Raw genomic sequence first — 22,190 nt, 5'->3', positions numbered from 1 at the left:
CATATTTCTGCCAGTAGTTATCTTCTGTTCTAATTTCATGTTCCTTTTTATTGAGAACCCGAAGAAAAAATTGTTATAAGTTTCAGCCCTTCTTCAACAGGTTTTTCCTCAATATCAATGTCTGGCGGATCGTTATTGCAAAAAAAATTAGATTATATTGTGTTCGGTTCCTCAACCCACGTTAAAAAGCATATCCACCATGTGTGTACAACAGTCACTAGCCGCCTAAAGAGATCCATGCAATAAAGATCGGCCCTTTTGATTTTGTTTAATTGAATCAAAACTGAGGAAAGAAAGAGGCCGCTGTTTATTTTAGCTCCTCTTCGCCTGTATTGTTAGGAAATTTCACCTGTGCTGTGGTAGCACACGGATTATATTTCTTATTTGATTCGGTAAGTTATCACAAAGGGAAATAATTATTTAGGTGTACCCACTTATTGTATTACTTGATGCCGCTGCGTGTTGTTTATTTACCGAAAGATTCTAAAAGTGTATGCCTAACATGGATAACTGAGATAGAAAAATAATACGTGTTTTCCTGAATCTCGTGGTCATATTTTCGGCAAAGATCAAAGGTGGGCATGTAATCGGTAAGTGATATACAGGATGTCCTACTCGATACGTGGACTAACGCAATAACGAAAAAATGTTTCTTCTGTCAAAAGCTCCTAATACATGACAGTCTAATCTGTTGTTTGAAGAGTTTTGTCCATTTTTATAAGCCTACTTTAAACTTGTAATATCTCAGTAAATATTTATCAAAATAATTATCTATTTATTATATTATATGAATTATATGAATGTAAAAGGGAAAGGAAATCTTCAAAAACTACGTTAAAATGTGAAATCTCTCCAACTTTGTGACTATTGAATTCTATTCTGCAAAAAAATGATTACCACGATTTAATATACAGGAAACCTTCTACGCCTTGGTTGTATTTACAGTGAATATTTTTTGATTTCATTGCTGAAATAATTATAAATGAAAAACTTATTGGATAAACTACTCTTCAAGCTTCGTCAAATTCGCACACATCAAAGAATACGTCAAAAAGTTTGTTGTGATAGGTTGCAATAACATGATAAAATAAACAAATTGCACTGCACCAGTTCAAAGTGTGAAATATAAATATTTAGAAAAGTATCTAATCGAAGGTGCTCAAAAAACTATGACATAGTTTTGAGCATATGTTATATCCGGCCATTTGAACTGACAGAGGGGTAACGAAGTTGATTTGTTTGAGTGTACTTACGTATTTTGATGCGTAGATTACAAATCCGAAAGAAAAAAGCGGCGCTCTCCCTTATTCACAAAGTTACAAGCATTTATTCACTTCCTTGACACTTTTCACTTCAACAATCAACATTTTTTCAATAAAAATATTAAATAATGTACGGAGCCGCTTTTTAGTTATATATGTCTGTATTTTACGTTTTTAAGGTTAATGTCATAGTTGGTACGACTGATGCTGTCAATATTCCTAAAGTAATTCAAATGTTTTTTGCCTTCCTTATTCAGATCGTAAATTGATTTTTGGTGGTGTATCAACGAATTTGAAATAGTAGTCGACGGCAAATACCAACCGCTTTTTTCTGAAATGTCACTAGTAACTAACCTAGAAATAAAAGAATGTCACCAGAAGAAGCATTCGTTTTTAAATTAAGTTTTTTGCAAGAAAAATGTTGATTGTTGAATTGAAAAGTGTCAAGGAAGGAGGAAAAAGTTGTAAAGGTGGCCTAGTGAATAAATGTTTGTGTTTTTAAATAGTTTATCTTGTGAAAAAGAAGGTTGAAGAGTTGCCCTTTTCTGAAATTTGAAGGACGGTAACTTTGTAAATAAGGGAGAGCGCCGCTTTTTTCTTTCGGATTCGTAATCTACGCATCAAACTATATAAGTACACTCAAAAATGTTTTCAAAATCGCCGGGTGCCCTCAAAACGAATATTTACCCAGAAGAATTTCAGATAACTATCAAATACACTTCTATGCCTCAGAACACGAAAATCAAACATAGGCAAATGATATCAAAGTGAACCGGCAGATGTACCATCGAAAATAATTACTCTTGAATCAAGATAAAAAAGTACTCCATCATGTTTTTCATCTGGCTGTCAAACAATCAAATGAAGAAATTTACCCACGACAATTAATCATTTTGACAAATATCCCCCTCCGCCCCCCTAACAACGCGCTCGAGCCGCTAACTAACCTGCCTAAAATAGCTTGTTTGGTTTTTTCGAACGATCCGGTCCACCGAGGAGCTTGTAAAGCTTAATTTAAATAGTCGCGTGAACTCGGAAATCTCCGCCAAGCTCTCGGCATAACAACATTCCAAACCGCGTTCGTCTACCTACCCAGTTGGAACAACTTTGAAAAGTTATTCTGTCGGAGATCGTTCCAGAAGACAGACGTACGCGCGCGGTTCTCACGTCACAATGTTTTTGTTATTGTTATTCACCTTTTCCTGGGGTGTCTCGATTTCGGAGCCCCTAATGCGCACTTGTGAGCCGATACGAGTGGAAATGTGTATGATGTGGTACAACATGACGGGCATGCCCAACTTAGGCGGTAATGACATTCAAAAAGAAGCTGATCTCCAGTTGCAGTCGTTCTCTCCTCTGATCCAGTACGGCTGCAGCCAGAATTTGAAGCTGTTCCTGTGTTCCGTCTACGTGCCCATGTGTACAGAACAAGTGACGAATCCAATCGGGCCTTGTAGAGGGCTCTGCGAGGGTGTTAGATCGAGATGTTTCCCCGTTCTGCAGGGGTTCGGTTTCACGTGGCCAGATGCCCTGAACTGCTCCAGATTTCCCGAAACTAATAATCAGGAACACATGTGCATCGAAGGGCCTAAAGATGAAATTGATATTAGGGCTCCTGTCGATCCAGCCGTGCAGAAATTTGATTGCGACCCTCGACATATGAAGGACGGAGAGAGGTGTTTGAATGGCTGTCACTCAAATGTCCTTTTCGACGAATCTGAAAAGAAATTTGCAGAGGTGAGCTAAGACAAAACTTATAATGAAAGTGTAGATAGATAATAGATAATAATGGCATTTCAACACGCTGCCTGAAAAAGAAATAAAAAAAAGAGTACCCAGTTACAGGAAATGCAATTATTACAGAGTATAGTGAAATAAATATTAAAAATAATAGAATGCTAAATGCTAAAAGGAAGTATATTTATTGTAGCAGTACTGACCTGTGTTTTCATCTCAAGTTTGTCACACAGTATATGAACAATATTTAGAGTATAGGAGCCAGAGGATTGACATTTGGTCTTGGGTCTGGTTATGTTTACATTACAAATGAAAAGTTTCAATTTAGTCTTGAAATTTAGTCTACAAAGAAGGAAAAAACTGAAAAGGTCAGGTATTTTTCTACAGTTATCTTTCAAAACAATCTAAAAATCTGATCTGGGTTCTCAAAATTAACAGTTTCAAAAAAATCCACAGAACTTACGTATGAAACGTAATTTTTGATGAATTGTAAAGGTGGATATTGAAAAACTATTCAAAAACATGTTTCAATGTCTTTCATTCAATTATGACTGCAGCAAGAAGAAATTTCAACGTTTTTGAGAATTCATTTCAAGTTCAAATGCAATGTTTGACCTACCTGGTTTGTTGATTGGTTTGGTATGTAGTATATTTGAACAATTTCGGGAAATTGACAGATGATTGTGTCTCATATTTGGATAGTTTTTCCATTCATAAATGAAGATCATCAATTCAAAAAGGGTGTTCAACTAATTCTTCAATTTCACTTGGAACCGAGAAGAGGAAAAGGTGCCAAATTTCTTGTGAAACTCACTGAAACATTTATCAAAAATTGTATGAACTTCTCATAACATTTTTCTCCGAAGTCGTTCACACGACTAAGCTCAACGTTATCTCTTGAATTGAATCAGCAGATAGTAATCTCAGATCACGACTTCCAATCAAGAATATGTACCTAAAAATACATCGAGTAAACGTCTAAGAATCTAAGGCAGCTAACAAGACGCATTGATGCGTTATGTCGATATAAATGAATCCAAACGGAATTTCATGGAAATTAGATTCAGTTGTGATTAGGTTTATCCCAGTGAGAGAAGCAAGTTCCAAAAGTTAATGCAAATAGAAAATTTGGTGGCATTTTTCGCGATAGGATCAGTTGTTGGTAAATCAATGTATCGGAAAAGATCATCAATGGTACTTTACCTATGAGAAAATTGAAGATCCACAAAGACAGACGATCTGGCAAGCCATCAATGTTCAATCAGTAAACCCTTGATAGTTAGGGTGTGACCATTATGTATTTGACATTCTGGTCAAACCACCTTGTACTTTAATTGAAGGTTTCTGGTTGTTTCGCCATACAATACCTTCTTTAAGCGTGCCTAAACATATGTATAGCTTCTTTAGGCGTATCTCTACATAGCTTGTTGATGCGTCTCTTTACGTATGTATAGCTTTTTGAGGCGTGTACATATATGTGTATAGCTTCTTTAGGCGTGTCTATACATGTGTATAGCTTCTTGAGACGTATTTATTCATGATATTTTCACCAGTTTCACAAAGACGCGACACGTGTTTCGCAATACAATGGCTTTTTCAGGCGTGTCTATACATATGTATATCTTCTTCAGGCATGTCTATATATCTGAATAGCTTCTTCAGACGTGTCTTCAATATAACTTTTTTAGAAGTGTTTCTATATATGTATAGCTTCTTGAGGCGTGTCTATACATGTATATAGTTTCTTGAGACGTGTCTATACAAATGTATAACTTGTTGATGAGTGTCTATACATATGTGTAGCTTCTTCATACGTATTTATTCAGACGAGTCTATACATACGTATAGCTTGTTGGGGCGTGTCTATACGCATGTATATCTTCTTCAGTCGTGTCACCACTTTCACAAAAACGCGACACGTGTTTCGCAATACAATGTATTTTTCAGGCGTGTCTATACATCTGAACAGCTTCTTCAGGCGTGTCTATGTATAGCTTCTTGAGGCGTGTATATACATATTTATAGCTTCTTGAGGCGTGTCTATACATATATTTAGCTTCTTGTGGCGTATCTATACACATTTATAGCTTGTTGAGGCGTGTCTATACACATGTATAGCTTCTTTAGGCGTGTCTATATATCTGAATAGATTCTTCATTCGTGCCTATATATCTGAATAGCTTCTTCAGGTGATGTTAAGCTTCTTCAGGTGATGTTTAACTTCTTCAGACGTATTTATTCATAAGATTTTCACCAGTTTCACAAAAACGCGACACGTGTTTCGCAATACAATTTCTTTTTCAGGCGTGTCTATACACATGTATAGCTTCTTCAGGCGTGTTTTTACATCTGAATAGCTTCTTCAGGCGTGTCTATGTATAGCTTTTTGAGGCGTGTCTATACATGTGTTTAGCTTCTTGTGGCGTGTCTAAACATATTTATAGCTTATTGAGGCGTGTCTATACACATAAATAGCTTCTTCAGGCTTGTCTATATATCTGAATAGATTCTTCATTCGTGTCTATATATCTGATTAGCTTCTTCATTCGTGTCTATATATCTGAATAGCTTCTTCAGGTGATGTTTAGCTTCTTCAGACGTATTTATTCATAAGATTTTCACCAGTTTCACAAAAACTCGACACGTGTTTCGCAATACAATGTCCTTTTCAGGCGTGTCTATACATATGTATAACTTCTTCAGGCGTGTCTATACATCTGAATAGCTTCTTCAGGCGTGTCTATACATCTGAATAGCTTCTTCAGGCGTGTCTATGTATAGCTTCTTGAGGCGTGTCTATACATGCGTTTAGCTTCTTGTGGCGTGTCTATACATATTTATAGCTTATTGAGGCGTGTCTATACACATGTATAGCTTCTTCTGGCGTGTCTATATATCTGAATAGCGTCTTCATTCGTGTCTATATATCTGAATAGCTTCTTCAGATTATGTTTAGCTTCTTCAGACGTATTTATTCATGAGATTTTCACCAGATTCACAAAAACGCGGCACGTGGTCCGCAATACAATGGCTTTTTCAGGCGTGTCTATACATATGTATACCTTCTTCAGGCAAGTCTATACATCTGAATAGCTACTTTGGACGTGTCTATACATATGAATAGCTTCTTTAGACGTGTTTTTGGATATGTATATCTTCTTCAGGCGTGTCTATATATGAGAATAGCTTCTTGTGGCGTGTCTATACATATTTATAGCTTGTTGAGGCGTTTCTATACATATGTATTGCTTTTTCAGGCGTGTCTATATATCTGAATAACTTCTTCATTCTTCAGGCGTGTATATACATTTGTATAGCTATTTCAAACGTGTCTATACATATGTATAGCTCAGTCAGACGGGTCTATCAATGGTGAGAAAATTATAATAATATTGGGTCATCATTTAACATGCCTAAATATTCTGATTGGTATGAATAATTCAATCAAATCAACGATGATTTTCCCAAATTATTAGCGACTTATCTCTACAAAATTGTCAGTCATTCATAATCTGGGAAACATTCAAACGCAATTCAGTATGTTGATTCGATTTTAATTGATGCAATACAGTATAATTCAAATTATTTATAATTCAAGTGATTTCATTGAAGTTATCAAGTATCACCACCTTAATTTTTTTTGTCGATTTTCAATTATTTATCGGGTAGATAGCTTTGAAGATGGCGATTGATTGATAAGTCAGAATGTTTATGAGCTACAATAGAAGGTTAGTGAGTGCCATAGGAAAATACCATCATGCTGGCACCAATTCAATTACTGTCTAACTACAAACTCATTAACTACCCTCATCGTTTCCCAGTTTGATTTTTTTATTCTATTCGTTCCGGTCTGGCATTGCCACACAAAATATTTTGACAGCTTGTTTGGAATGTTTGTTTAGTTCAGCCTACAACAATATTATGAATGTTTATAAACGCACACACTGCTTCCTTTATATCGTTTATTTTTCTTTCGAGATCCGAATGAAATACACTCGCGAATCATTGAAACCACATGGGATGACTAATGTTTTACGTATAACCCTGCTATATACAGGGTGTAACTAAATAAGTGTAAAACATTAAAGGAGGTGATTCCTTATCGAAAAAAAGATAGGAGCTTTCATATAAAGAAATTTCATTGGAGCATCCCTTTTTAGGATACATACATAAAATTTGTATAACAATTTTTTCACAGGCACTAAAAAAGTTACAATATTGAAATTAACCTATCGTTTTGTACTACCAAAAAGACACGCCAGAAACGCAACCCTTAAAATTTATTTTCAATGTAACTTTTTGTCTTATAATTTGTTTACCATTTAAAAATTCATTTCCGATAGTCTGTTTCATTCTAAACAAAAAATGTCTCGTGAGTTTTTTGCCTAAAATAAACCAGTGCGCAGCAAAAAATTATAATATTTAATTTAATTTAAAAAAAAATTAATATTTAGTTGCAAAAACGATTGTTAATCAACAAACGCATTTTTTAGCAACAAAGAAATTTTTTTGAAGAACCATTTTTTTCCTAAAATCATGATTTTTTTCCATTAACATAATGCAAAAAAATTTCGAATTGCTTGTAAACAATGTATTTGTTTATAATAAATTCATTAACAATAGCTGTAAAAAATTTAAAAAAAAAATACTAATTAATTTTTAGCCATGAGACATTGAAACAATAAAAAATTTTTAAAAAATTTAATGTATTTTTAATAAAATTATAATTTTTAATTGTTAATAAAAAAATAGAAAATAACAATTTTTTTTATTTTGGCAACGGTAATCTATTTTTTTGCCTATTAAGGATAACTTCACCAAAGGAAAAAAATGCCTGGGTTTTAGTTTAATAATTATAGGGATTTTTATATTAACTTTCAATTCAGAAAAAGTTATTAATCAACAAATTTATAATTAACGTTAAAATTGGGATAAAAATTTTTTGACTGCGGATTATTGTTTATTGATGTATCCCAACATTACATGAATTTTTTCATTCCTTAATATTTACATTTAATATGTTTAAATAATTTTTTTTGTTTTTATGTCAGACTGACAAAAGGCGCCGAAGCCAGACTACCCGCTTTTGGCTCTATTTTCAGGGCTCTGTGAAAATTATAAATAATCGAGATACAGTTTCGGGAGTCGGGACTTTTTTTACGCAAATTCATTGATCTTTTCAAATCTTTTTTCAAATTTCCAAAATTTTGAAAATTTTCCGAGATATTAAGAAAAAACTAAAGCCCAATTTTTTCACTTAATTGTTTATAACTTTTGTAATTTTTATTGGCGCGTTTTCGGACCTTCCCTTAAACTTTCTAGTCAAAAATACGAATCGAATGACACCTTGGTCGTAATTTTTGGACAGGGCTGAAAAATGTCACCAAAAAGAGCTAAATCGAGTACATGTGAACCAGATTAAAAGTGTGTGTGAGATATCGAATATTTTATTCGTTTGTAGCTTTCACAAATCACTTAACAAAGCTACTGTGCTAGCGAAACATATGATATATTTTTCAAATAAAGTTTGTGGAGATCAAATCATCAGGTATAGTTTTTGAAATTACTATGGATCTTCATCAAGTAACGACCGTATCAATTCTATACACAGTCTCTTATGAGAGGCTTAAATTTTATTGAATTTTCCCTTAGATTTCCACTCTTTTATTTCAGCTTCAGTTTCAAACCGTCCTTTCAATGTATTTCATTCAATATTTTTGTTGCAAGGAACTGCCACTCCATTTACATTCACTGGGAAAGTTATTCCTCTCGTTATACCATAACTGTATGTTTATAAAAACAAAATTACTCGAATAAAAAAACCGGCACTGCTTTAAATTCATCGGTCGTAAAGATTAACATTTTATTAACGCTATGCAATGTTAATAGTAATAAGGTACTTCGTAAATGATTCTAGCGGGAGCCACATCTAGTTTTCTACTTTTCTCCAAGGCTATAATTTTCTGAACCAACAGGTAAACCGGCTAATATTTTTATTTTATTGGTTTAGGAGTCAGTTTTATTGCCCATCTATCAATTTACTGAAAGTTGAACGTTTATAGAGATAAATGATAAGGATGGGTTCCGATTACCTACCTGAAAGAAACAGAAATATATTTTACGTGAATGATTTGAGTCGGAAAATAAGGACGAATTTAAACAAGTTGCGAGGGTTTGATTTATTGAAATTTATGTAAATGTTTACATATGTTTGGTTTTTTATTTTGAAAGTGTTTCCTGGAATTCCAAAACCATAATTTGAATGGGATTACACTCTGTAGAATGAAAGAGCCCAATATATGTGGATTTTAAAGCTATTTTATGCAATAGCTACTTCTATTTCATCCAAATTCAACTACTGCGATATATATACTAAAACCAATAATGATTGAGAGTAGAAGTAAGCCCAGTTGACAGCAAATCGGGGGCGTGCTTATTAATTTTTGAGAGGGTTAAGAATGAAAGAAAAATTCTTAGTACAATTAGTTGAAATATTCATACACATTTTTTATTTATTTCATTAAAACTTTGCAATATCGTAATTTACCTAATCGTTGTAGTTATTAGGTGGGCCTTATGAAAACGGAGTAATAATCGTGGTAATTATAGTAGGTACCAAATAAATTAACAATATTACTAAAAAACACAATATATATATATATATATATATATATATATATATATATATATATATATATATATATATACCTTTTTTTCACTATTGGGTTGCAGCAATTGATAAGTGAACTCTTTATAACTATTCTCAAGCTTTCGAGTAACTTAAACTCATCGTCAGGGGTACTAGAAAATACAAATTACAAATGTTTGATAATAGAATATAATATAAATGTAAATGTACAAATTTTCGTCTAATCTTCAACCTCAGTCACTGTTGCTACCGCTTTCATCAAAGTGAATTATGATTGGTTCAATATTGTGTTCAATACGGTTGTCTACGTCCCACATTTTTTGCTCCTCTTTTAAAACATGCTGCATGCATTTCTTCCAGTCTTCTGCAGAAACAGTTCGAATAGTTTCTTGTAGGTGATGTTGCACGTCCACTAATTTAAATGTTCTGTTTTCTCGTGCCACATATCCTTTTACTTGCGCCCAGATTAATTCTATTGGGTTTAATTCGCAGTGGTATGGTGCTAACCTTAAAACTGTAATTCCACGACTTAACGCCATTTCATCCACTGCGAATTTTTTATATTTGTCTGTGTGTAATTTTGTTAGCTGAAGTAGTTCTGCCTTTAAACTATCTTTGTTATATTGGATGTTCTTATTAATTAACCATTCTTGAATTGCTGCTTTTTTCCATGATTGTTTCGGTAATGGTTCTAAATGTCGACTATGGTATGGGGCATTGTCCATGACGATGACATACCCAGGTTCCACAAGTTGAATGATGCCTTCAAACCATTTTTCAAACACCTCCGCATTCATCTCTTCATGATAGTCGCCTGTTTTCTTAGATTTAAATATTAATTCACCATTTGGTAAAAATCCACTGTCGCTTCCTATATGCGTAACTATCAGACGACTACCTTTTCCAGATGGCTGTTTTAACCCAACTGACAAACCTTCAATAAAGGCTTGTCGTGCACTTGTTATATTACCATCCTGCCATACTTTTTTGACCGTATGTCCTTGGTTAACCCATGTCTCGTCCATGTAGTACAATTTTTTTGAGCTTCCGAAATTCGTCAATTTTTCTTAGATAGTTTCTTCTCCATGCTATTATTTCTTGACGTTCAATGAGAATGCTTTTCCTGTCAACTTTTCCGTACGTAAATTTCATTTCGTGTACAAGTTTCCTAAAAGTTTCTTTACCCATTTTTGGGACCAATTCATGATCGCTAAGTGCCTCCAGAACTGTTTGTAGTGTGGGCAGCTCATTTTTGAAAAAGAAACTGTGAATAGTTCTGCGTATACTGGTTTTGGCTTCTTCATCAACTGTGATTTTTTTTCGTCCGCTACTAGTTTTTGGCGTTTGTACGTCCCCATGAATTTCTGCTTCTCTTAGTATTTTGTAAATTGATGATTTTGGTACACATATCAACTAATTTATCTTTTGTAATTGTGGAACTTAATGATGTAGAAATGCCCGGTTGGTTATTCGGAGGTACACACGTAGAATTACAGCACATATGCACAAAGTCATCTTCTGGTGGCTGATGATCTCTTTCAATACAGTGAAATACTCGCAGTACAATTTGTTTTTCTCTTACTGACCGAGACTCCGACCGTTTTACCTTTTTCGACGTGGAAGGCCCGACCATGTCTCCCATTTTTTGAGTAGTTGAGAACGGTGTAGAAATATAATTATGTAACGCTTAAACACTTATTAGCACGATTATTTTCACCAATTGTTATCACAACACGTCGATTGCTGACTAACTTAACTGTAAAACGTACAATTCACGCTGTATAATTCACAAACCAATGATACGCTCATGGCTGCAAGTATATTAATGAGGACTGCAACGATGAGATGGAAGTTACGGTAAAGTGACAAAGACAGAAATATCGTTGCGTACAGCGTTGGCACTAGTTGTAATAAATATCTAACACTATACAGAAAATAATGAATTTTAACTGATCAGTAATCAGGAAATGTATAAGTATTACTCATTACAAGCTCATTACTGATTTTTGTCATAAATAATACCTTTTAATCGTACTAGTATTGTACGTCCCCATGAATTTCTGCTTCTCTTAGTATTTTGTAAATCGATGATTTTGGTACACCGGTATAATCAGAGCACATATCAACTAATTTATCTTTTGTAATTGTGGAACTTAATGATGTAGAAATGCCCGGTTGGTTATTCGGAGGTACACACGTACAATTACAGCACATATGCACAAAGTCATCTTTTGGTGGCTGATGATCTCTTTCAAGACAGTGAAATACTCGCAGTTCAATTTGTTTTTCTCTTACTGACCGAGACTCCGACCGTTTTACCTTTTTGGACGTGGAAGGCCCGACCATGTCTCCCATTTTTTGAGTAGTTTGAGAACGTTGTAGAAATATAATTATGTAACGCTTAAACACTTATTATTAGCACTATTATTTTCACCAATTGTTATCACAACACGTCGATTGCTGACTAACTTATCTGTAAAACGTACAATTCACGCTGTATAATTCACAAAGCAATGATACGCTCATGGCTGCAAGTACATTAGTGAGGACTGCAACGATGAGATGGAAGTTACGGTAAAGTGACAAAGACAGAAATATCGTTGCGTACATCGTTGCCACTAGTTGTAATAAATATCTAACATTATACAGAAAATAATGAATTTTAACTGATCAGTAATCAGGAAATGTATAAGTATTACTCATTACAAGCTCATTACTGATTTTTGTCATAAATAATACCTTTTAATCGTACTACTATTGTGTATTATCTATAATTTGCCACAAACTACAACTCTACTGCTTACTATATTTTGATTCTGCTATAAACTGGTAACGTAAAAATTAGATATGACAACGCGCTTCACTCTCAATCATTATTGGTTTTACTATAGAATATATAAGGTTCAGAATGCATGATTGATTTTTGGTTTAAAATTCAGAGATCATGTATCTCCTTTCTAACATCAGATTGGGTGAGTGAAAATGTTTAACAGAAGAATATTGCATCTGACTTACTTCGTTCATAACCTCAGAATAAAATAAGAACCTCAATATCTTCTGAAGGAGTTGACAAACAGACGTGATACACTTGATAGTCTCAGAAATCAGAATGAGTATTCTATCCCACAGTATAAATCCAAATAGTTTGACTGATCCTCCTCTCATGAGGCCGTAACTATCTATAATAATATAGAAGAAAATTTTAAACAGCTATTATCTTTCAAATATAGATTGAAAAAAATTCCCTGAATGAACAATGATCTTGAAAACAAGTAACCAAATAAAGTTCCCCTCAGAATATTTCCCTTTTTATTTTATTTCTTAACAGTTTCATTTTGGAACTAATTTTATTTGTATGTATTTATGTACGTATGCTTGGTTGTGTGGAAGAATGCGGTACTTTTTTGAAATGCCTACTAAGTCTGCCTACTAAGCCTTTCAAATAAAATGTACCTCATGACGATGACCAATTTTCGCCATTTCCACAAATTCACCGAAAACCTTGGCTATTGATGGCTGCCAAACAAATACTAAACAACACAGCGTCTTCAAACTTGAAACATATGCTTTATAGGTTCTGTACTTTCTAATACAGTGATATTTCTCAAACAACTACAGCCACCTCTAGGTCAGGCAGAGTACTTCAGTACTCTGTTTGCTTAACTCCGCCAAGTAAAATAAAGGCCATTTATTATTATTATTACTATTTTGCTTTGATTTTTCTAGGTATGGGTCACCGTTTGGGCTTTAATCTGTCTCGTCATGAGCTTGGGTTCAGTGTTGACCATGCTCATAGGAGGTGGTCGTGTGAAAGCCCGTCCTCTAATCAGCCTTGCTTTTTGCTACGTCTTGGTCAGCATAGGCTGGGCGTTGAGGATGTTTGCAGGAAGAACGTCGAGTTCATGTCACAAATCACCTGAAGATGGATTGTCGAATGTCAACTGCGCGTTTGTGTTCCTGCTTTTGTACTATTTTGGAATGGCTGCTAATGCTTGGTAAGTCCTTCATTATTTGGATTAGATAATAACGGAAATGCTGACAAAGTTCATGTATCGTCTTCAACTATGAAATGTTGAATATAAAGTAATGATGGTGCATCTACATATTATATTTTTTCGAAACGTTATCGAACAGTTCAAGAAATCGCTTAAAAAATGAAAAAAGTTACAGAAGAGATTGGTTAAAGAAAACTCAAACACAATCATCGTATAAAACGTGGGAAAATACACAGGCGTGTCTATCCATATGTATGACTTCTTCAGGTATGTCTATACATCTGTATAGCTTCTTTAGGCGTGTCTATACATACGTATAGCTTCTTTAGACGTGCTTCTACATATGTATAGCTTCTTGAGGTGTGTCTATACATGTGAATAGCTTCTTGAGGTGGGTATATACATGTTTATAGCTTGTTGAGACGTGTCTATACATATTTATAGCTTCTTCAGGCGTGTTTATATCTGAACAGCTTCTTAGGCGTGTCATACATGTGTATAGCTTATTTAGGCGTGTCTATACATATGTATAGCTTCTTGAGGCGTGTCTACATATGTATGACTTGTTGAGGCGTGTCTATACGTATGCATAGGTTTTTCAGGCGTATCTATTCATGAGATTTTCATCATTTTTTACAAAAACGCGACACGTCTTTCGCCATATGATGTTTTTTTTTCAGGCGTGTCTATCCATATGTATGGCTTCTTCAGGTATGTCTATACATCTGAATAGCTTCTTTAGGCGTGTCTATACATACGTATAGCTTCTTTAGACGTGCCTCTACATATGTATAGCTTCTTGAGGTGTGTCTATACATGTGAATAGCTTCTTGAGGTGTATATATACATATTTATAGCTTGTTGAGACGTGTATATACATATTTATAGCTTCTTCAGGCGTGTTTATATCTGAACAGCTTCTTAGGCGTGTCATACATGTGTATATCTTATTTAGGCGTGTCTATACATATGTATAGCTTCTTGAGGCGTGTCTACATATGTATGACTTGTTGAGGCGTGTCTTTACGTATGCATAGCTTTTTCAGGCGTATCTATTCATGAGATTTTCATCATTTTTTACAAAAACGCGACACGTCTTTCGCCATATGATGTTTTTTTTTTCAGGCTTGTCTATCCATATGTATGGCTTCTTCAGGTATGTCTATACATCTAAATAGCTTCTTAAGGCGTGTCTATACATACGTATAGCTTCTTAGCTTCTTTAGACGTGCCTCTACATATGTATAGCTTCTTGAGGTGTGTCTATACATATGAATAGCTTCTTGAGGTGTGTATATACATATTTATAGCTTGTTGAGGCGTGTCTATACATATGTATAGCTTCTTCAGACGTGTCTATATCTGAAGAGCTTCTTAGGCGTGTCTATACATGTGTATAGCCTCTTGAGGCGTGTCTATACAGATGTATAGCTTCTTGAGACGTGTCTACATATGTATGACTTGTTAAGGCATAGTATGCATAGCTTCTTCAGGCCTATCTATTCATGAGATTTTCATAATTTTTTACAAAAACGCGACACGTGTTTCGCCATATGATGGCTTTTTCAGTCGGGTCTATAAATATATATAGCTTCTTCAGACGTGTGTATACATATGTATAGCTTCTTGAGGCGTGTCTATACATATGTATAGCTTACTGAGGCTTGTCTATATATCTGAAGAGGCTCTACAGTCGTGTATATACATATGTATAGCTTAGTCAGGCGAGTCTATACATATGTATATACATGCCTGAAGAAGCTATATAACAAAACACGTGTTGCAAAGGTGTCTAGTGATGAATTTTCATCATTTTAATATTTCTGTCTGTAAGAAGAGAATCAACATGAAATTTCATAACTCTAAATTCGATTCAAAATTGCACTAATGAAATGATTTTCACTAGCCTGGCAGATTTAACTGAAATAAAAATAACTATAACTATAACAGTTTTTCAAAAAATTATAAATCTTTGAAATCAATCACAGGCCAATGTATTTCACTTTATATATTTTGAAAAATATTCAAATTTTAATTGTAAAAAAAATGTGTTCGATATTATAAATGATAGAGGATTTAAATTAAAAAAAGAATACAAATACTTGATAAATAACAATCATCTAAAAAATCAACTAAAAGGTCAATTTTCTTCATTTCAACCAAATTTCAATTTACAAGTATTTATGAAAGGGTTTTTATAATTTATTTCAATATTTTTCAAAAGTGTGTTGATCAATAATAAAATTGGCCCTTTTTGTCGTTTTGAAAACATGCATTTCTGGTAGTAATTAGTCAACTTTTCTTATCTTAATTCTTATCATTGGAATTACTCCTATCGTCGCTAATTTGAAATCTGTGATCATAAATTCATAAAACCAGTGAAAATATCACTTTATCTGTATCTTGTTATTATGTTTCCTGGATCAACATGTTGTCCCTCGTTTATTGAATTTTGATACGAAAATTCAATTTATTTCTTTAGGAACTCTTCCTTCAATGAAGCGTATCTTTGGTTTCTGAAAATGATTCAGGATAGCCTGGAATCATTTTGAAAAGAAAAATTGTAGCAGCTTTTTCAATGAATGTTCAAGAAAAAGAAACCAATAATGTGCACTTACATGCATGTCAATATTCTTCGGAAATATTATTCCTCATATTTTTAGGAAACATAACCCTCTTCAAAAGTACTTGTTGAACAATGCATAAATGTAGTCTATCAACAATTTCCCTTCGAACTTCAATTAAAGTTGATCTTGTAATAGACCGAAAAACCTCTCCAATTCAATTCTTCATGTCTTCTGGGGTCGTTGGTACCTCTCGATAGACCTCTCCTTCAACATATCCACATAGATAGAAATCTAGGGGCGTGAGGTCTGGAGATCGTGCTGGCCAGTGGATGGGTATGCTTTCAACAGTTGCAATTTTATTCAATACTTGCCTTTTTTAATGCTTGAAAGTGCCTGTTTTCTCAAATCTTCCTTTGTTCCTTCAAAAACTCTCTGTTAGTATAGACCTTGAGTTGGGATATCGAATAGCATACATTCTACTGGTTGATGATAATTTCTGTCACCTTCACCCAAAATGTAGATCATATATCCATATATCTTTGGGAAACACTCTACCCAAGAAATTAAGTCGAATGAAAATACCTGGAGTATTCTCACACATTTATTGGACACCATGTATGTTAGTGATGAATATTGAAACATAGCTTTCAATAATATATACAACTTCGTCCCAGAACATTGTTTTGTATCTCTAATAGGAAAGCAGCTAACGTCCTGCTACTTATATTTGATACACCCTGTATGTCATTGATATCAGGTATTCACCGGGTATATTCGGAAATTCTGATAATTTTCCCTTATCAGGTGGATCTCTCAGTATTATATCCATTGGGTAGACTCGTAATATATTTAAAATAAGGCAATAAATGTTCTCTGATATCTGAAAGATAAAACCATCGCAGGTGTTTTTGGGAAAGGTGTTAAGTACATCTTATCAACTCTAATTGCTTTTCACAAGGTGTTCAAAGAAATGTTGATAAATTGCCGTAATCGGTTTGAACTTTCTTCACATTTCTGAAATTTTTGCTACATTTGTAATATCGAACAATCTAATTATAATTAGATTGTTCGATATTACAATATAATACAATAATAATTATTATTGAAATAAAACACATTATGATTTGCCAATTGATGGAGAAATTAGTAACTTTTTACAGTACTGTAAAACAAACTGTGTTTTTACCATTCAGAAGTTACTTAGGGCAAGACAACAACAATTTAATTTCCCAAAAAACTACATTCATAAACATACAAAATTTAGTTGGAAATGACAAGTTTCTATCGTAAGGGAAATAAGTTTCATTATTTTTTTTTGGTCATACGAAGGTTTACAAGAACATCATATTGAAACTGAGTAACATTCTAAAATAATATAAATTTTCTTTTCCATTTATTTACTTCATAGTATATTCTATTGAAGAGGGTCGTCAAAAACGCATTCAGATAATAGTAAACTTTAGTCTGTAAAAGTTTTCTCAATATTTTGACTCCCATTTTTGGGAAATTTCGTTTTTTTTTATATAACTATGCCTACTTTGAATATGTACATATCGGCCAGTTTAAATATTTTCAGGTCAAGAATAAAGAATATTCGATGCAACAATGTACTTGTCTTTGAGGAAATTCATGATCACTCCAATGAATGAATCTAATTTCGACTAGTTATTTTATTTTTCGAAACCCGAAACTGGTTGTAAAATTACGACCGGTTTCGGATTTTACCCCATTGTCAAGAATAAAGTATATTTTATAAGAATAAAGTATACTTTATAATGGGGTAAAACCAAAAACGACTCGTAAAATTTCGACCGATTTTGGGTTTTACCCCATTATCAAGTATAAAGTATATTTTATAAGACAATCGTGTAATAAGACTTCTAAAATACAAATCATGAAATTATAAAATCGTGAAATTATAATATATAAAACCGGTCGTAAAATTACGACCGGTTTTGGGTTTTATCTCATGATCAAGCGTGAAGTATATTTTATAAGTATAAAGTGTACTTTATAATGGGGTAAAACCCGAAACCGGTCGTAAAATTACGATCGGTTTCGTGTTTTACCCCATCATAAATTATATTTTATAAGACAATCATGTAATAAGACTTCCAAAATACAAATCATGAAATTATAAAAAAAACAACAATAATTGGCGCTCCGGGACGACTTCATTGATTCCAGTGGCGCGTTTGCTTTTTCAGCTGCAGGAAAACCCAGAAAAACCTGCAGTATAAGTATAAAGTATACTTTATAATGGGGTAAAACCCAAAACCGGTCGTCAAATTACGACCAGTTTAGTGTTCTACCCTATTATAAAGTATAAAGGATGTTTTATAAGTATAAAGTATACTTTATAATGGGATAACCGGTCGTAATTTTACGACCGGTTTCAGATTTTTCCCTTGATCAAGCGTGAAGTATGTTTTATAAGTAAAATTACGACAGGTTTCGTGGTTTACCCCATCATCAAGTATAAAGTATACTTTACCATGGGTTATAACCCGAAACCCGTCGTAAAAATGAAATAACTAGTGGAAATGAGACAAAAGTGTTAACTCTCTCGACCTTCTGTAGATAGCTTGTACTAGTTGTAAACATTTTTCTGACTCGGAGTACAGTCACCGTATGGCACTGTCAACATTTCCACAACTTATTTTCCGGACAGACATCTTATGAATAATGTACAGTGTTAAAATGACTGAAAATTAGTAATAAGAAATTGAACTGTGTTTGAATGGTTTACAATTCTCTCACGTGAAGTGACTACAGATTTGAGAAACGTCACTTTGTATTATTAAGAAAGAGAAAAGAATTGTCAGTTTAAGGTCGTTATTGAAGAAATTCGTTCGAACAGTGATGAACGTTTGCAGTGGGTAGCCCGGATTTTATAGCGTACTAAAACACTTATTTTTTTACCTCGTTAATTATGACCTGTCTGGATTTCTACCTCTTCTCTTATTACCATGCTGAGGCTTAACGAGAGAGTTAAATCTTTGGAATAAATACACGTGGTCGAATGCTTATTGCCTTTTTAGTGCTGCACTAAACTAAAATTACCAACGAGGATACCGGAAAGTGGATCCATTACAAAACGAGTTACAGAATTATTTTGAGATTGATATCTGTAATTATGTTGATGAAACAATGTAAACCTTCACTGCATGCCTAGAAATGTAATGTAATGTAATGAATCATTGTTAGTTTATTGTATAAGTTTGAAAATGTCCATATAGGACGAAACAGCAGTAACGTGGTAATTAACAAATAAAAGTGGTAAAAAACAGAAATTTTCAATTCTCTTTTCAAAATTGTTAGAATTGAATTTCATATTGAGATCTTCAAAATATCAACAGGTGCACGAGGATTAAATCGAATACTACCCTTTTCCGAATATTTCAGAGGTCTGCCACTGGGCCCTACCCAGCAACATCCATCACCGGCAGTCGCCGGGTTTGGAGAAGACAAGAGAGCAACATACCTGGCCTTCCACTGTGACAGGTCCGCTTCTCTGTTTTAATTTATAACCCAGACAGACCCCTTGTTACCCAAAAAAGAAATATTAATAATTCTCGATAATTTATACCTTGCTGCGTCCTTGTTTATTTACCCAACACAGGCTAATTGCCTGCTACACAAAATTAAATATTTAATGGACACTTTAATCCCATACTAGATGGGAAGGTTTACTTAGGCTGGTTTCGTGGAGTATTTACTTTCTATTTTTTTTTTTTGAGTAATTATATCTCCGGTACCTTGGTTCAGTCTGAATCAACAGCAACAAATTGGTTCGTGCAGCACAATTGGGGTTATGTTTGTTTAACGGAATGAAAATATTGATAATCAAGATTCGTTGATTCATTTCTCCATTATTAAAAAAGACAATGCCATGTGAACAGTTTTTTTTTTATTTTTTCTCACTATTTGTGAGGTCTTTCAGAACTGTCGATACATTTTTTTTATTAGAAAAAAAAATATATATATATATATATATATATATATATATATGATGAGCTGTTTTCTCGGGTTTCGCTCCGTGTTCTGTGTATTTTCTCCCCATAAGGATTATTTTCACAACGTTTCGGCAAAGTCTCATTTGCCATCTTCTGGTGATGTCTGGTTTTTTTCAACTAGACTAGACCCGAGAAAACAGCTCATCATACTTTATCCGTGAGAATCTTCGAGTTAACATATATATATATATATATATATATATATATATATATATATATATATATATATATATATATATATATATATAGTGTGACCCATTTTTAATGGAAACACCCCTCTAAAATTTGAAGTTGTAAATCGATTTTAATATTTTTTTTTTAATGTCAAGTACTAAAAGGTCTACCTTGGGACAAAATTTGAAATATTCTATTAAAGTTTCAGGGCATACTACGATATTTTTTCTTAGTCGAAAATCGGGATTTTTTATTAGCGATTTTTTTATTGAAAAAATCACTAGGCCACTGGATTCAGAGTGCCTCAAAATAGGTGTGACCGAAATTTCATGAAAAAATATTCATTATCAACAAAGTTATGACAACTCAAAAATTCGAAAACTCACACAGGTAACAGTCAAAATATATCATTTTTTTATGTTTTCAACAATAAAGTGCCGCCAGATGAAAAAAAAACCAAATAGCGTAAATATTTTTAAGGAAAATATCGGAATTACATTCACACATTTCAACTAAAAATGAAGCAAAAAATTTTAATAAATGTAACTAATTACTAATTATTGAAATGTTTCGATTCAGTGCAACAATTAGTTCTAACTCATATTCTAGTAGCTTCTACTAATCCACCACGTATTTCGATACATGTGTCGTAGCACTTAGGAATGTTTCTGATTACGTTCCTTAGTTCTTGAGGGCTAATATCTGCACATACCTGTCGAATTCTTGCACAAAGTTCATTTCTATCTCTTGAGCGGTTTTTGTAAACCTTTTGTGTGAGAAGTCCCCAGAAAAAAAAGTCCAACACTGTGAGGTCTGGAGATCTGGGTGGCCACTCTATAAACGGACTACCACGGCCTATCCATCGGTTTCAAAAATGTTCGTTAAGCCATTGCCTCACAGCTCTGGCATGTGTTTAAAAATTCTAGAAACCTCTGCGCATCAATATCCCACACCAGACGTTGATTTTTTGGGAAAACTGGCTTTTACAGTTTATTACCCAGTTAGAATTATCCGCTGCCCAATAGCGACAATTCTGTGATTTTTCAAAACATGGTAGGTTTTTGTCATAAGTTTTTTGCAATTTCAATTATTTTCATCAAACTTTATACGCAGTATACCCGTACAGACTTCTTCTAAACTGAGCATTATCCAACTGCTTATGCAATCCAAATTTGAAAAAATTTTCAGGTTCGATTATTCAATTAGAAAGTGCTACATTTCAGAGTTTGAAAAAAAACAATTCGGAGAAGTACTATGTTATTTATTAAGGAAATAAACATATAAAAATTGAACAAAGCAACTATTACAACAACTGTTCAAAGTGACAGTAATACAAGCTTCTGCTATCCTCATCAAAGAATTCCGCATCCCTTGAAAAATGCCTGAGTGTTTCTTATCGTTTCGAAGCAAGCTATGACGCGATCCCTCAACATGTCCTCGTTAACAATGGGGCTAGCATAAACTAGTGATTTTAGGTGTCCCAAAAAGAAAAAATCGACGGGATTGAGGTCCGGTGACCTCGGGGGCCAATGCTCAGTGCCTCCATCGTTGGGGATATGCTACGTCTAAAAAATTTCTTGCTATCACACTAAAATGAGCAGGAGCTCCATCGTGCATAAACCAAGAGTGATTTCGGGGATCAATGGGAGCATCTTACATAAGTTGGGGAAGCTCATGTTCCAAAAAATGTAGGTGAGCATCTCCATTCAAACGTAAGGGGAGAAAATAGGGCCCAATTAAATAATCCCCAATTATGCCTACCCATACATCAAAAGAGAATCTGTCTTGGA

At 33.8% G+C, this 22,190-nt stretch overlaps 1 protein-coding gene across 1 annotated transcript in view; it reads left to right on the top strand.

Annotated features, from left to right (window-relative positions):
• Window positions 1-2,435: 2,435 nt before the first annotated feature.
• LOC111505404 (frizzled-4) overlaps window positions 2,436-22,190 on the top strand; it is an 83,310-nt gene continuing 63,555 nt past the window's right edge. The window contains exons 1-2 of the mRNA XM_074171495.1: window positions 2,436-2,999; window positions 13,375-13,643. Coding sequence (XP_074027596.1) covers window positions 2,436-2,999; window positions 13,375-13,643 — 833 coding nt within the window. The remainder of the gene's footprint in view (window positions 3,000-13,374; window positions 13,644-22,190) is intronic.

The sequence above is a fragment of the Leptinotarsa decemlineata genome, unplaced genomic scaffold (assembly GCF_025532065.1).
Source record: "Leptinotarsa decemlineata unplaced genomic scaffold, Ldec_3_MD MMD2_tig00000010_RagTag_RagTag, whole genome shotgun sequence".
NCBI lineage: Eukaryota > Metazoa > Arthropoda > Insecta > Coleoptera > Chrysomelidae > Leptinotarsa > Leptinotarsa decemlineata.
Note: the sequence above shows the minus strand (reverse complement) of the source record. Positions and strands in the feature narration are given on the sequence as shown.